The 17,275-nt window shown below is 43.8% G+C and overlaps 1 protein-coding gene across 1 annotated transcript in view; it reads right to left on the bottom strand.

Moving 5' to 3' along the window:
- The window catches only part of dhx15 (DEAH (Asp-Glu-Ala-His) box helicase 15), a 36,110-nt gene that overhangs the window by 3,194 nt on the left and 15,641 nt on the right, over positions 1 to 17,275 (bottom strand). Inside the window, 5 exon segments of the mRNA XM_088347371.1 lie at positions 2 to 112; positions 6,375 to 6,466; positions 6,532 to 6,579; positions 6,581 to 6,629; positions 6,698 to 6,829. Of these exon segments, the coding sequence (XP_088203497.1) occupies positions 2 to 112; positions 6,375 to 6,466; positions 6,532 to 6,579; positions 6,581 to 6,629; positions 6,698 to 6,829 (432 nt within the window).

Genomic DNA, 17,275 nt, shown 5'->3' with positions numbered 1-17,275 from the left:
GGATCCAGCGGGAACTTGGCCATCACAGCTCCAAGGCCCGTCAGCTCGCCGTTGTCATCCAGTGCCTCCAGGTGGTTGAGCAGCTCCAGGGCTTGCATCAAAGTCTCATGTGCTGCCGTGGGAAGGAAGATACAAGACGGGTGTTTCATTGGACCTTGATGCCGATTGCACAAGAGCTCCCTCGAGTGGTAGCCAATCACAAAAAAACCTTAAGTCAACTTAAAACATCTTGGTAACAAATTTAGGGAATCAACAGTAGTCAACTACCGAGATCCATGACAGTTTTAGCTGCCTAACTCAATTTGACTCAATTTGACTCTGTATGAATAGAAGTACAGTAGACACCAAAATACGGTGACCCTGACTTACAATGTTTTCCCTTTACGGTTTGGAATAAAGTATAAAATATCTGGTTTCTGTATCATCTTCAGACCTGGTTCCTCTACCGGAGGCCCAGGAGTTTGACGGTTCTGCCTTGGCCGTTCTTAGGACTGCACTCTTCTGGACTGAAGCTTCACATGTTGTTCCTGGGATTTGTTGGCGCCGCTTTTCCAGTTACAGCCCTGGGTGCTCCCACTACTATGGGGACAACGCTGGCCTTCACCTTTCTCATCTGTTCCGGAAGCCCTTTAGACCCTTGGTACTTCTACTATTTCTCGTGCTCCTTATTTCAGATGTTCCCTTTACCCGGGATGGCCACATATAATATTACCACCCCTTTTGCTCTGTGTCCACTAACATTATTTCCGGTTAGTTAGCCATGAGCTGTTTGTCAGTTTGAAAGCTGAAGTCTTACAGGATCTGGACCCGGTTGTTCTTAGCGACCTTCTATGGTATGGTATGCCCCCTTTGAACCCATACCACCTCGATACTATCCAAGCTACTTGTTTGTGCCTCTCCTTGTAGCCAGCATCTTACACCCTGCCACGATGTAGTGTTTTTTGCACAGTCTGCATCTTTTGTGTCCAACCTACTGTAGTAGATTCTAAACTCCATGGCACTTTTCTTGTGCAGCTACGATCACAGATTCTGTGCTGTGTCTTTGTCCTGAATTTTCCGGACACTGGTAGGACTTCTCGAGGTCAGCCACCTCCTCTATCTGACGGTACTACATTTCTTGTAGAATATCTGTTCCTCCTCCTCTACTCTCTCATCAGGGTTCTGCTGCCTGAGACATTCTTTCAGCTGGTCATATTTTGGGGCCATTTGTTTTATGTACTATTAAATTGTTCATGTTTCATCCTGGATTGTGGCATAGATGCTCCCTATCCCTCAGCCTTCCTCTTTCTGCTTGGTGTATTGCCTTAAGGTGCTGGACTTGGGGTGGAACCCTCCTTCAATAGTGAGGGGCTTTCTTGTATATACGGTATTTAAGAATAATACAAGAATATTAACAATACACACAGTGATTCCTCGTTTATTGCGAGGAATACATTCCAAAAGAACTTGTGATTGGCGAAATCCGTGAAGCAAATACCTTTATTATTTTACCATTATTATACAATTAAATACACTTTCATGCATTGAAACCAAATAACATATCCTTTTTTGAAGTCTGAAACATTTGATTAATTTAGAATGCAGAACACAGTGCACGATACAATTATGTGAATTAGCGAAACCATAAAATTTAAATCACATGATAGCGAGAGATCATTGTATATATAAGGAATATATGACATAGGAATGCACTATACTCACTAAAACCCAAGCAACAGTAAAAAGAGGTTGCATCTTTATAGAACTTTTGTTTGGAAATGTCACGGGGCAAATGAAACCATCGTCCGATAAGTCATCGGTGTTGAGGATGATTAGCCAGACAGCAGCAGCAAGAAAATCCCCCTCTAGCCAAAAGAAAAAAAGCACACACACAAGAGCAGCAACAGGCAAACAACCACACTGTTAAGTCTTTATATCATAGCGGGCCTTCTCTGGAGACACATCCCAGGCCGGCCCATTTACTCAGAGGCAGGCGCATAAAAATCGATCGGGAGCGACGACATATTATAAAGTCCGAGACTCAAAGCGCGCGCTGGCTTCCAGGAGCTTGTTAGGTGCTGGCGTCAATGCCAAGGATGCATCAAAGGAATAAAAAGTCATCCTTCCTCCCCGCTTCATCCCATGTGTTGACGCTTCTATTTTGTGAGGGATGCAGGTTGGGGCAACGGTGGAGGTCAGTCAATGGAAGAATATGAAGAGGCGATATCCTCGCTGTTGATGTAACCAATTTCCTTGACGAAATGGTGCTCGTCACGCCGGACGTGGAATGGGTTTCATCTCAGGAATGAGATCGAGGCTATTATGTTAAGGGGGGAAGCTCCTCTTGCTCCTCGGGGAGATGTTGTAACGCAAATGCTTGCAGGGGAATCTCGGTCGCCATAATAGTGATAACTGGGTACCTGAACGACTGTTGTATTCTAACAAGAGGTAAGGTCGGGACTAAAAGAATCCTGACCGACCGGACCCAGGTCTGTGGGTATTAAAGCCAGAGCCTGACCAATTAATTTCATTTGCAGGAAAGAGGCTAAAGCAAACCCGAAATGTCATATTTTATTTGTGAGGACTTGGGAGGAGGAGAGGTGATTTATGATGAGAAATTAAAGCCTTTCTCTTGTAACGAAATCAAACAAGCAACAAGACTGTATAAATATTTACATCTTTGGGGGTAGGAAGTAATAAGCATATACTTCTTCCTATTCCTTTTAGGACATGTATGTTAACATTTATTTTGTTTTTTGACTTGTTGTTGTTTTTTTTTTTGATCATGTACAAAATAAAGTTTCATTCATTCATATATTTCTGTGGGGCAGCACGGCGGCGCAGCAGATAGCACGTGTGCGGCACAGTTCTGAGGTTGTGAGATCGAACCTCCTGTGTGGAGTTTGCATGTTCTCCCCGTGCTTGCGTAGGTTTCCTCCGGGCACTCCAGTTTCCTCCCACATTCCAAAAACATGCATTTCAGGTGAATTGGCCGGTCCAAATTGTCCCAAGGTGTGAATGAGTGAGCGAATTGTCTTTCCCTGTGTGCCCTGCGACTGGCTGGCTAATAGTTCAGGGTGTCCCCTGACCACTGCCCGATTATAGCTGGGATGGGCTCCAGCACCCCCGCAACCCTATAAGCGGTGCAGAAAATGGATGGATGGATATATTTCGGTGTCTGTACAGGTTACAATAACAGACTATTCTCTAACATTGACGGATTTCATTTTGATGGGTTGAAAATTGGGCCACAAACCACAGCAGTAGTACGTCTCTGAGAATCTAGCTCGGCACTTTAAGAGAGAGAGAGGCAGAGAAACAAAGAAGAACAATGCCAGGTGAATAATCAAAAAGGCAGCGAGAGAGAAGAATGGCCTGAACTGAACGGAATGACTGACATTTTAGGCCTGGCCTGGCTGAAAACATGCATCCTTATATTTGTGGGGCCTTTTTTTAATAAACACTGTCCCTTTAAACTCTCATAAGGCGGGGCCTCAAACTGTCACCCTGTCGGCTGCAATTTCCCCCGGGGCTATGAGTTTAAGACCCCTAATATGCACATTTAAATAATATTGGTAGTTAAGGTACATGGTTTACAAATATTTTGAGTAATGTATGGTTGTTTAGGTAAATATTTAGGTAAATGCTTTTACTTTATATGAGAAAAAATGTTTCAGTACTTGAACAACTTGGTGGGCAAATGCTGATCCCAAAATGATTGTGGTCAAATACTGAGGTATCACTGTATATCCAAATTTTTACCTAACATATTAGGTGCTGCTCCTTCTTTTAAATAAATTGAGAAACATGTTAAAGATTTAGTTCATCTTGGAAGAGAAAAAAAATCATGATAACAATGGAAACAAAGCCTGCAATTTTCAAAAAATACGAAGAAGGCACACGAACCGCTACCCTTACTGAATTGCATGGCTATAACCAATCATAGTTCGGGACTATTAAAAGTGAAAGTTTTAAATTCTGTATCATTTTGAATTTGCCGTGCATTGCAAGAAATAAATATTGGCCAAATCTCATTTTACAACATTTTCATATTTGATCAAGTTTTTTAAAAGGGTGTTTTGTAGCTTCAATCACACCACATCAGCAAACCCAACAATAAAAACAAGAATCAGAGAGCAAAATGTGCACCAGATTGCATGACTGCAGGAGGTCCCCAAATTAAATTGCTATATTTAGAAACACAGCACAGAATAAATGTGGCGGTTTGCCATTACGATGTTCCTAATTAATGAAACCAAGGAAAGAAAGCCTTCCTTTGTTTTACACTTTATCGCAAATGTATTATGTAAAAGTGTTTTTGTCATCATTACTGATTTGAATCACCTGTGCTCATTTGGCGCCAGCCGCTGTGGGCTACCTGATTGGTTCTCTGTCCCTTTTTAAACCCTGTCCTGTCACTCTCCGTTTGTCAGTTCGTCTGCGAACCTCTTGTGATACAAGGCAAACCTTTTTGACCCTGACTCCCGCCTGTCCTGTTTTTGCACCCGTTTTTCCACCTGCTTGTTCCTGATCTCCCCGTTTGTCTCCAGCTCCGACCTGTTTTTTGATCCCAACCACGTCTGCTGTCCCGGCTTATGACCCGTTTCTGATCCCGACCACGTGTTTGCTCTCCTGTCCCGGCTATCGACCTGTTTTTACGACCCTGACACTGCCATCGCCCGCTACGGAAGATCCACTTCAGTATTCGGATCACAATCCGATTGCGAGAGCAACTTGCTTCCCGCGTCCAGCGAGCACCGGACTGTGGGCGCAGCATTTCCTCTTTCTTTCAATAAAGCTTGTGGTAAACGTTACGCAATTGGGTCCTGGTTCCGTTCTGGTTGTGACAGTTTTGTTTCTTGTTTTTACTCTTTTTCTGCATTTGTGAAATTATATTTGAAAATAACTATAATATTAATTGGTCAACAAAGAAAAATAACCTTTCCAAGTGAAATATTATGTTTCTTTTGCAGGAAAGGTCTTGGCAGGGAGTTGAAATATCATTTATTCTTTCATTTTGATATACTTCAGTTGTATTTTTTTTGTGAGTTTCTATGCTGGCAACTTCACACTTTAAAAAAACTCCAGTTTAATAAACTGGAAACAACATAAAATACAGTGAAATAGGAAATAAAGTTAAATATACCATCAAATAACAATTCTTGTAAATATAATATACAGAAATGGTTGATGGTAAATAATATCATTCCATTGGCAGGTATGTTTACTCATTGTAAGTTTTTAAAAATGTATATTTTACAATATTACTTTTGCTTCTATTGCACCTGTCACGGCCAGCACACAGGCTAAACCCAATCGCATAACGTTTCTGAAAAATGTATTGAGATATAGGAAGAGGAAGGGCACCGCCCACGATCCGATGCTCGCTGTATTCGGGAAGCAAGTCGCTCTCACAATCGGATCATGATCCGAATACGGTAGTGAATCTTCCGTAGCGGGCGATGTCAGAGACGGAAAAACAGGTCGATAGCCAGGACAGGAGAGCAAAAACGTGGTCGGGGCCAGAAACGGGTCCTAAGCCGGGAGGGGAGAGCAGACGTGGTCAGGATCAAAAACAGGTCGTACCCGGAAACAAACGGGGAGATCAGGAACGGGCAGGTGGAAAAACGGGAGCAAAAACAGAATAGAGTCAGGGTCAAAAAGGCTTGCCTTGTATCAACACAGGTTTGCAGACGGACTGACAGCTGGAGAGTGACAAGCCAGGGTTTAAAAAAGGACAGGGAGCCAATCAGATAGCCCGCAGCGGCTGGTGCCAAATGAGCAAGCACAGGTGATCCAAATTGGTAATCATGACAGCACCCTGGTCACCCAGGTAGAGGGATTACCACTTCTGTGGCCCCTTCTCAAGGTTCCCTTATTTTCTTAATGCTGAGGTTTTGAGTTTTTCCTTTTCCCGCATGTTGGTTTAAGATCAGGGGATGTTGTCATTGTAATCCTGTGCAGTCCTTTGAGTCATCTTGTGATTAAGGTCTTATACAAATAATGTCACTTGACTTGACTTGACTTGTTTTTTTGAACTTCTTTCCTAAATGCTTGCAGCTCCATACTGAGAAAAATAAATAAAAACACATTTTCCAATAAATATAGTCAAAGAAGAACGATAATTGACAAACTGTAACCAAATGTGAAAAATGTTTACAACAATTATAATGCATTGATACAGTATACTGCACATATATGTAGTGCTTTTAAGGACACTGAAAGGAACTTAGCAGTGAATACATTAAAAACTTTGATCTTAAATTCCATCGATAGATCACGAATTAGCTTGGAACTAATCTGTAGTTGTCTGTAACTGGGGAAGCTTACTATTTAAGCAACTTGTAATCTAATTTGATGTCTTTTAGAACCAACTCATCAACTTTTAAACCAACCTGGTGGATCCAGGTTGTCAATTCCCAATTTCTACAACTGCAGCGCCGTGGAGCCCAGATTGGACCTGAAGATCTCCGGGTAGGCGTTGTCCGACGCAAGTGCATACATAGACGTCAATTTCCGAGATGTTATCTTGTTATCTCCTTTTCTCTTACCCGCATCTCCTTCCTGAATGTCTTTTCCTGGTAGAGAAGGAAGCACTTCCTGGGCCGATGATTTGCTGAAAGCAGAGACCAGGAGGGTTGTACACCTGTCTGGGCAGGAAATCAGCACTAGTGCTAGGTATTCAACCCTAGGCCGTGTTCTGGATGGAGCTCGGTGCAAACCTTTTGCCTGGCGAATCTGGGATTGATTGCAAACACCACACCATCGATGGTGAGGGACGTCTCGGCAATGTTTGTTGACACGACAACCCGCAGGGTTCGTACAACAATTTCACGGCCAAATTCAAGCACTGTTTAAGGAATTTCAAAGCCAATTTCCCAATTCCTCTGGTAGCTATGAGAGGAGAAATCCAATGTGAATCATCTATTTTGCAGAGCCAGAAATATATATTTTATTTACATAAAGTGGCTTACAAAACTATTTGACACCCTTGAACTTTGTGAACCTTTGCCACACATCAGACTTCAAACATAAAGCTATAAACAAACAAAAAACGAAAAAGTGGGTGTGCAAAATGATTCAGCCCCATTGAGTTAATACTTTGTAGCGCCCCCTTTTGCTGCGATTACAGCTGCAAGTTGCTTGGGGTATGTCTCTAACAGTTTTGCACATCGAGAAACAGATATTTTGGCCCATTCCTTCTTGCAAAAAGCTCGAGCTCAGTGAGGTTGGATGGAAAGCGTTTGTGAACAGCAGTTTTCAGTTTTTTCTGTCAGAAGGACCAGAACAGAACAGGAAACCCCAGAGCGTTCGTTACATGGAGTGCGGTGGTCTAGCAGGTCAAGTTTACCGGGACTGGAGAGAAGATCGTAGCGTGGGACGGAAGCAGGTCGGATCGGAGGCAGGTAGAATCAGGTAAACAGATCAAAACGGAACAGGTAATCAGGAGAGTCATACAGGGTACAAACGTAATCCTCAGACCAAGAGGACTAGGCGTATCGTGCTTAAAAAGGGAGAATAGCCAATCAGAGGGCGTCCACGTGATTGCTCCAGGTGACTCAAGTTAGCAATCACGACACTTTCCACAGACTCTTAATTGGATTGAGGTCTGGACTTTGACTTGGCTATTCTAACACCTTGATATGCTTTTTTTGTGAACCATTCTTTTGTAGCTTTGCTCAACAGAGAAGGCCTTGTAGGCCCTGACCACTGTATATTCTTAATATTTTAGGGTATGCTTAGGAACGTATAAAAAATACCATTACTTCGTATGGATAAAAATGTTTTGGTACTCAAACAATTCTCTGTTCGAACACCGATCTTGAACGGATAAAGGTCCTGTACCAAAGTTTTTATTCAATGTGGGTTACTTGAGACTATTTGGGTTTTTGAGTGGGATGCCTGATGCACTTTTCGAATTGCATAAAACATATTGGGGCACAAAAACATCAGAAACAAGGGGGCAGAATCAACGACACATTCTGGTCCGGGATCTGCTTTGATTAAAATAACACCCGTAGCGAAGCCGAAGATGAGAAATGACAGTCAAATGAGTCATGGCGCCCGACGGGTCTGCGGCTCGTCAGCATCCACACAAACGAAACGTCACGCGAACGTTAAAGGCGTCCGCCGCTGGGTTGAGGTCTCCTTATATAACGCAGGGCCCTTTAAATTCATCACAGCACTCGGGAATGTGACGGCTGACTAATGGCCCACTCCAACTGGCAACTGCCTCTCTAGTGTCATAACTTAATCTGCGGGTGGGCGGCGGGGAGAAGAAAAAGAACGCTTCTCTGTGTTTACTTATATCCACCAACATGAGGCAAGCAAGCGTGAATAAGCGGGGAAACTTTCAACAATTATTTTGCAGTGTCTGTGTTCAGACTCGTGGTATGCTGAGAAGCACGGCTGCAGACAGGAACAAACTTACAGCAGGGGAGTCAAAGTCAAATGGTTAAAGGGCTTAATGATAAAGTCAGCGACAGGCTGGGGGACAGACTGATCAAATGTTGAAAAATGCTTGAGAAACAAACATAGTCTAGTGCAGTGGTTCCTTACTGCTCTGTATTTCCCCACTGACACAAATGGCACATTTTTTGATGAAAACATCCCCATAAAATTATCAGTAAATGAAAGAAGCCATTTTTTAGGCATCATCTAGTCAAATCAAGTCATGTCAGGTTTATTTGTATATCCCTTCATCACATAGCGTCTTAAAGGGCTGCACAGACTGCAGACTACACCATCCCCTGATCTAAAACCTCCATGAGGGCAAGGAAAAACTCAAAACCTCAACATCAGGTAAATGAAGAAACCGCATGAGGTCATCCCCTTTTTAGGATGACCAGGCTGTAAAGGATGTTGGAATAACAAATAATACACAAATATTGCCAACGTGAAATATTGGTCATTCATAAACTATAGAATAGAAGTGTGTTTTAAGCCTAGATTTAAACATTTCCACTGAGGTTGCAGATCAAATCTCAGGGGGAAGAGCATTCCACAGAACTGGGGCCCCAATGGAGAACGCTCTTGAACCTGCGGATCTCATCTTGGCTCTTGGGATGACTAGTAGATCAGCGTTTTCAGAGCGAAGGCTTCGGACCGGAACATAGGGGGAATTAAATCTGAAAGGTATAAGGGCATGATTTTGTGTACTACCAACAGAACCTTAAAATCAAATCTAAAGCATCAGTAGCCAATAGTTTCTCAAAAGTTGTCAAAATATTATAATAATAATAACAACCTTTGATCAGTTACTGAAATATTTTTAAAAAATAGAGTCATATTTGAATACAATGAAATAAAGTAAAAAACTCTATGAATGGAAAACAGTATTTTCTTCAAAGAGAAAAAATGTACGGTATGAAAAATTAACTGGTGTATGATACAGAAACGAGTAAAGATAATCTCAGCATCCATAAAAACCCTTTTTGCGTGTCCGATGCAGGCTAAACTTTGACATATGTGTCTTATAAAGTTATCATACTTCCAAGAAAATCATGGGCTGCTCTCTGCCCAATCTGGAGAACATCGACTACTACATTATAAAGGAATCCTCGAATGTGTAGGAACGCATACAACTAAATACCATGACTTTCTATGGAAAAAAAGGTTCCGTTTTTGAAAAATTCAGTGCTCGAACACCAATCAAGAACGGATTGTGCCCGAGAAACAAGCAAGAAAATCTCATGATATATCAGTTAAAACTCACCAGATGTCCACTTTTTCTCATTAAGAATTACTTCTGGAGCCATCCAGGCCACAAATCCAGCAAAAGACCTCTTTTTACTTTTGTCACGAAGTTCTTTTGATGATCCTAGATGATGAAGGTGTCATGATTACTGATGTGACTCAGCTGTGCCCACTCCTTTGGCGCCAACTATCTCGGACTCTGATTGGCTCCCGATCAGTACCTGTACCCACTCCTGTCAGTCCCCTTTTGTCAGTCCGTCTGCGAACCTCAGTTAACACTAGGCAAGCCTTTTTCGACCCTGACTCCTACCCGTCCGTTTTTTTGCTCCCGTCTGTTCCCCGGCTTCGACCCGTTTTTGATCCTGACCACGTCTACTTTCCCGTCCCGGCTTTCGATCTCTTTTTTGTTCCCGACCATGTCTTCTCTCCTTTTCTGGCTTTCGACTCGCTTCCAACCCCGACCACGTTTTTGCTCTCCTGTCCTGGCTACTCACCCATTTTTTCCGTCTCCGACTCCGCCATTGCTTGCCACGGAAGATCCACTTCCGCGTTCGGAACGCTATCCGAGTATCAGAGCGACCCTTTCTCTTTCTTCCGGTAAAACTTGTGAGAAAACGCAATGCAAGTGTCTCCGTTCTGGTCTTGACAGAAGGTGCTGCATCTTAATCCGATCAGGAGACTTATCTGTTTCATGTGGCGGAGAAAACCCCAACATAGGCTGTATTTGTCCTAAATGGTAAATGGTCTGCATTTTTATAGCTCTTTTCAAGTCACTGAAGACCTCCCAAAGCGTTCACAATGTCTTTCACACTTACTCTTTCACACACACACTCACACACCGATAGGAGTGTCAGCCATGCCAGGCACCTTCCTGCTTATTGGGGACATTAGGGGTTCAGTGTCCTGCCCAAGGACAATTTGATATTTAATCCGGAAATCGAGCCTGCGACCCCTCAGTCCAAAGACGAGCGCTGTACCAAGCAACTGCCACCCCACACCACAGAAACTGGTGGCCCTGCAACCCTAGATAGATAGATAGATAGATAGATAGATAGATAGATAGATAGATAGATAGATAGATAGATAGATAGATAGATAGATAGATAGATAGATAGATAGATAGATAGAAAGCAGGCGGTGTTGTATCCAGAGTCACGTGATTGAAGTCCCCAGAGATTAACAGGATGGCCTCGGGGTGCTGTGTTTATAGTTTAGCAACAGCGGAGTGGACGACATCACACGCTAGGCCAAAAGTTCGACGTCCCTGCAGCAGATGGAAATCTTCGTGTTTACATGCCCAGGGTTACACCACCTCGTGTTCACGTAGATGCGAGTCCGCCTCCTCTCCACTTCCCGCAGGCTTTTGTGTCTAAGTTTGCCCTAACAGCGCTGAAGCCAGGTAGCTCCACGTTAGCGTCCGGGATGCTGGACGGGAGCCACGTTTGTGTAAAACACAGCAAACTGCACTCCCTGTACACTTTGTTGTTTTTCACCAGCACAGCCAGTTCGTCAGTCTTATCGGTAGAGAGTTCACATTTCCCATGATTACAGACGGTACCGAAGGCTTCTATCGCCGCTAGCTGCTTAGCCTTCACCTTAGCTGTAAAAGCGGTAAATGGGGAATCACGCCGGCACGAGAATTCTTCAGGGCAAGGAGTTGATTCCTCGAATAAACGCATTTTTGTGCGTTAAAACCCATAACCATAGGATCGAGTAATCCAAAGTTTTTTTATCAAACGGGACGAAAAACACAGAAGATAGAAGCAACCAATAAAAACAATTAATCACAAAAAGAGCAAACACGGAGCTGCTGGAAAGGCTGCTAGGGAGGCTGCCGCTGGCGGTTAAGGGATCCCTAAACCGAGGTATCACTGTACAGAGAAATGGAACTCTTGATTCTTTTGACCTAAAACTGAGGGAAAAGATGGTGGAGCGCTTGCAAGTGAGGATTAAAAAGTCGAGGTTGTCTCCGGGACAGGAGCAACTGCCGCTCTCCCATTTCCTCATCATATAGTCGGCTCCATTGACTGCATTGATTGTGAAGGATTATCTGGTCCGGGGGCCATTACGCCCGACGCCTGCCGGCTCCTTCCAGTCTGTTGGCGCGCCGGATAATCCGTACCTTGCTTCATCAGTAATATCATTAAAGCCTCGTTTCTGCGTGTTATTTCTGGGTTATTACCTGCAGGAGCGAACTCTAAAGCTAACGCGGGCCATCGCTCACAGTTTAGCGCTTAGGACCCGAGCTTTGTTGACAAATAAAATTCGGGCATGGGGTGAAAGAAGCATTGAAGGAAAGTGGCCTGGTTGAAAAAGCCAGAGACATTGATGAAACACTATGGATAAACTCATTGTAGCATTTGTCCAAGTAGTGAGATTACAATCTTGGAAGGGGAAGAAGAAAAAAAATCAAGACAATCAGCGGCTCTCCCGGACAAATGGCGAATAAATGACGTGCGAGCGCTTTATGTTAATTGAGGGCTGCTTAATGTAGTCGTTAGCATGCGCAGCGGCGGGTGTGACAAGCCTTAATTCTTTTTCACGACTTCTTCTCGGTACGGCTCCGGTGACATCTCCGCATTTTTCACTCGACATGAGGCCGCCCAGGAGCAGAAGGCGTTACCTCCTTCTTCCGTTTGCTGGATCAAAAGTTGTTCCTTTTTCGATCTCTCTTTTTGCGTCGATTACTCGCAGAGTTAAAGACAAATTTTGAAATAGAATCTCTCACTAAGCCACACCCCTTAAAGGAACATCCTGCATCAGGGTTGACCTGTCAAGACCAGAACGGAGACAGGACCCACTTGTGTTGCGTTTCTCACAAGTTTTATTGGAAAAAAGCGAAAAGGTTGCGCCCACGATCCGGTGATCGCTGGACACGGGAAGCAGGTCGCTCTGAACTCGGAAGTGGATCTTCCGTGGCGAGCGATGGCGGTGTTGGGAATGGAAAAAGGGTCAGTAGCCAGGACAGGAGAGCAAAAACGTGGTCGGGGTCGGAAGTGAGTCATAAGCCTGGAAAGGAGAGTAGACGTGGTCGGGGACAAAAAGGGGTGGAAAGCCTGGACGGAAGACTAGACATGGTCGGGATCAAAAACGAGTCGAAGACGGGAGCAAAAAACATGTGGAAGTCAGGCTTGCCTAGTGTTAACTGAGGTTCGCAGACGGACTGACAACAGGGGATTGACAGGACTGAGTTCAAATAGTGACAGGGAGCCAATCAGAACCCGTGGAGGTTGTTGCCAATTGAGCAGGCACAGCTGAGTCACATCAGTACTCATGATTTCCCTTAGGGGATGAATAAAGTATCTATCTATCTATCTATCTATCTATGACCAACATGGTGCCTGGGGCACCTGAGGCGTGTTCAGGAGAGTGAGCGATTGCTATCGCTAGCTATCGCTAGCTTCTGAACGGCCAATGATTATTGAGCGCTCGCGTGCCCGAGTAATCACGGGAGAAAGACCGCTTACTTTGATTTCCAACATGGCGTCGACAGTGCTGAACATGGAGGATCTCACCCTGACGAGTGCTGTTGGCGATATAATTTATCGTCTTACATTGCCTGGTAATGTTTGTGAACAATGCAAGACAGGTGTGACCCTTCCACTGCGTTTAGGATAACCTTAACTGTAGAACGAAATCCATTGTACTGTCGTCGGCCATTTTGGATCAGTAAGGCAATCACAGTGAGCGATTACAACCGTTCAGCAGTGCGCGGCAAGCGATTAACAAGCGACTACATGTCTGATTACTCTCCTGAACACGCCTCTGTTACCCCCTAAGAACATCAGGGAATACTACTAAAACTAGCACACCATTGTGATTTCCCGGGAAATTTTATTTCTAACTGGCATGATGTTTTAGTAGTTGACGAAGCCTATTCCAGATCTACCTCTAATAGTTACAACCTGGCAATAGCATATGTTTGTTTTTGGCTTTTTAGGCATAGCACAAAAAATAGTATAAATCACTCTTTAATAAAAAGAAACAAAAAGATACTTGCACCAGAGTCCAATATCTGCAATTCTTAATCTTAAATCAAATCTAAAGTACAAAAAAACAGTTCATTGAGTATGAACTTGGGCAGCACGGCGGCGCAGTGGTTAGCGCGTGTGTGGCACAGTTCTGAGGTCATGAGATGGAACCTCCTGTGTGGAGTTTGCATGTTCTTCCTGTGCTTGCGTGGGTTTCCTCCGGGCACTCCGGTTTCCTCCCACATTCCAAAAACATGCATGTCAGGTTAATTGGCCGGTCCAAATTGTCCCTACGTGTGAATGTGCGACTGGCTGGCAACAAGTTCAGGGGGTCCCCTGCACAATGCCCAAAGATAGCTGGGATGGGCTCCAGCAACCCCGCTACCCTACTGAGGATAAGCAGTGCAGATAATGGTATGTATGTACTGTAGACATGAAGTTGTGCAGATCCTCATTATACCCCAAATTACACTGATAAAGCATTTGTGTTTTTCAACCAATACATGCTGGAAAAGGGCGTACATTTGGCATGGACGAAGGTGAAGTGTTACCACCAATATCGAGGAATCATTGTTCTGTCCTCTGCGATATTATGTGATTACTCAGGAGGTTTTCTTCTTCGTTTAAGTGTATTCCAAGTCTAGATTTGAACACTTCCACTGAAGCTGCAGATCTTATCTCAGAGGGCAGAGCATTCCACAGCACCGAGGCCTGCAGAACCTGCAGATTTCTTCTTAGCTCTTGGAATCACCACTACACCAGTGTTTTCCGAGCGAAGACTCAGAGCAGGAATTCTTTGCACTAACCGCCACAAGTTGTCGCCACTTCCTTTTTTTGTGCCCCAAACCATGGCAAGTGTGGCTGTGATTCCAAACCACAGTGACTTTTTAGCCAGGCGAGATCGCAAATAACAGAAGGCTGAGGCGCAGTCAAGATTCTGGAACAGGGAACTGTCTAGTGGACATTTTGTTATTGCTCACAGTATATGTCATGATGATGATGTCTGTGTATGTCCTGTTGATGCCCTTGCAACATCCATTGTAGCCTGGCCATCCTTGAAGAGGTGTTACCTCATGTGTGGCACCTACTCAAGGTTTAGTCATTTTACTCATCCTGACGTTTTTGAGTTAATCCTTGCCCTTATGTAGGTTTCAGGTCAGGGGCTACTGTAACGGTAGTCTGTAGCTTATACAGTCTTATCAGACTCCTTGTGATTAAGGTCTATACAAAACATGACTTTACAGTTTGACTTTGTTTTCTATGCTAGAGTTTATATACTGCTTTCTTTCTGTGCCAATTAAATGAAGAGTAAGACAACAGTTACCGTAAATTCTGGACTATAGAGCGCACCTGATTATAAGCCGCACCGACCACATTTCGGGAGGAAAACCGAATTTGTACATACACAAGCCGCACCTGTATATTAGCCGCATGCGCCCATATTGAAAAAACGCAATATAAACACGAAATTAACCCATACCCGATACAGTCCAAAAAACACAGCTGACAAAATGAACGGCAAATGATACCGGTACTTAAGATTTAATGCAGACCTGCAGAGTCCGGGTGCCCGTTGAAAGTAATCCAAGGAAAAAAAGTGTATATTTCCAAAGGTAAGGGTGGGAAAAATATATATCCACTATTGTCGGCCGCGTCCACAAACACGTCTCACCTTTACTCCACTTCCTGTCAGCCCGCAATTGCCCCGCCCCTTCTTTCTCAATTGCTCGTACAAAACATATCAGAATAATTTTCTAAAATAAATACATTACAAAAATATACAGTTGCAAATACATATTATACATGGTTACACATATTTACAAAGAAAGACAGTACACCGAGAGAGTTTTCAAAGCTTTAACAATAATATTATAACTTTCATCCCAAACCGTGCCTGTGAAGGGTAGCTAAACGCTACTAGCAACACGCTCGCAACACAGTAAACAGCTCTGTTAAAAAACATACCGTACTTGTAGTAAGCACTGTAAACCGTCCTCATCCTCCTCCTTATAATTGACGTCATCAAAGTCGTCTTTCTTCAGTATGGGAAAGAGACTTTATCAGATAGATGTTGTCCCACGCTCCCTTTTTCTAAAACACGCCAGCATCACGCTCGCAAAGTAAAGCTTGCGTGCAGTAGCGCTGTTTCCTTCTATATCGGACTGCTCGATTGCGTTTAGCTTGAAAGTTGCGTCATGTGCCTTTCTTTTTGCACTTTGCATGATGAGAATATGTCTACTCTAATTTAATTTGTGCACAAGCTTAGAAGTTGCAGTCTAAATCTTACCTTTCGTACTCGAGCGCCGCTGGCGGCCGTTAGAAAAATTACATAAATTGGCCGCATCACTGAATAAGCCGCAGGGTTGAAAGTTTGGGAAAAAAGTAGCGGCTTATAGTCCGGAATTTACGGTAATTTACATGTAAGTCCGACTGCCTTTTTTCTCCTTCCCCTTCCACTACTTGAATGGTTCCATGATCAGAAACATCGGCGGCTGGTGTGTGGTAGACATCGCCGTAGGAGTTCTTCAGCCAACAGCATCGATCGCCAAATTTTCTACGCTAATAGCATGAAATGCGCGCGAGGCTTTAAGCGAACGCCCTCTGGCTCGGCCGTGGAAGAAGACGACCATAAAGAACGTGGCGTGCAACGCATAAAGACACAGACACGCTTCATGATTCCACATCCAAGCTTCGCAAAGCGGAATACGCCTAGCCGGCGGCAAACGGCTCGAGTCAAGCCAGAAATTCTGCCGGAGCCAGACAGAAGGGAGGCTTGAGTGGTGGCAGGAGTTAGAGAACATGACAGCGCCAACGAAAGGCGACACGTGCGCTTGCAGTTGACAGGCTGGACGTCTTCATTTGTTGCGCTCACGTACACAGAGAAGCGTCTCAAAAGCGCACGGATATTCAGGGTTTTTTCTTCCTCCTTTTTCTTTTTCTCTTTTTTTTTCAACTGTCAATGGTGTAGCTTTTGTCAAGCTTTGACAGTACTACCACCCACTGGCTACTAAGGATGTTGCATGGCCATCCAGAGGAAAAATACATTAAATAACTAGATTTAAAAAGACACAGACACTCGGATATTGTTGCTAGAAGTATAGATGGAATGACAGACGCAAACCCATGCAAAAAACATGTGGAAAGGGAGACAGACAGACATATGATGACACACACAGACTAGAAACCTCAGGGACAGGCCTTCTGCTGGTGCTCAGAGCCAAGACTAAACAGGGTGAAGCTGCGTTTCAGTTCCATGCAGCTAAACTACTGTCTTGTACTACAGACAGACTGAAGAGATCTTTTCTTCCTCATGCCATGAGGCTCTTTAACTCTACCCGGCAGAGTAAAAGCCCACAGTAAACCACACCACCTACATTGCATATTACCGAATCTTATTGCAATATGTATTCTGTGTAGCACTATTTAGTTATTCTATATAACACGCTACAGTGGGCATTTGCACGTCACACTGGGTATCTGTATATTGTATTCTTTTGGCTTTATTATTGTATTGTTCTCAGCGAAGGGATGCTGCTGGAAATGTGAATTTCCCTTCGGGGATGAATAAAGTATCTATCTATCTATCTATTTATCTAAACTAGAATAGTCTTCCTGATGACGTCCGACAG

The sequence above is a fragment of the Urocampus carinirostris genome, chromosome 11, assembly GCF_059441175.1.
Source record: "Urocampus carinirostris isolate Australia breed hairy pipefish chromosome 11, RoL_Ucar_1.0, whole genome shotgun sequence".
Lineage (NCBI taxonomy): Eukaryota > Metazoa > Chordata > Actinopteri > Syngnathiformes > Syngnathidae > Urocampus > Urocampus carinirostris.
Note: the sequence above shows the minus strand (reverse complement) of the source record. Positions and strands in the feature narration are given on the sequence as shown.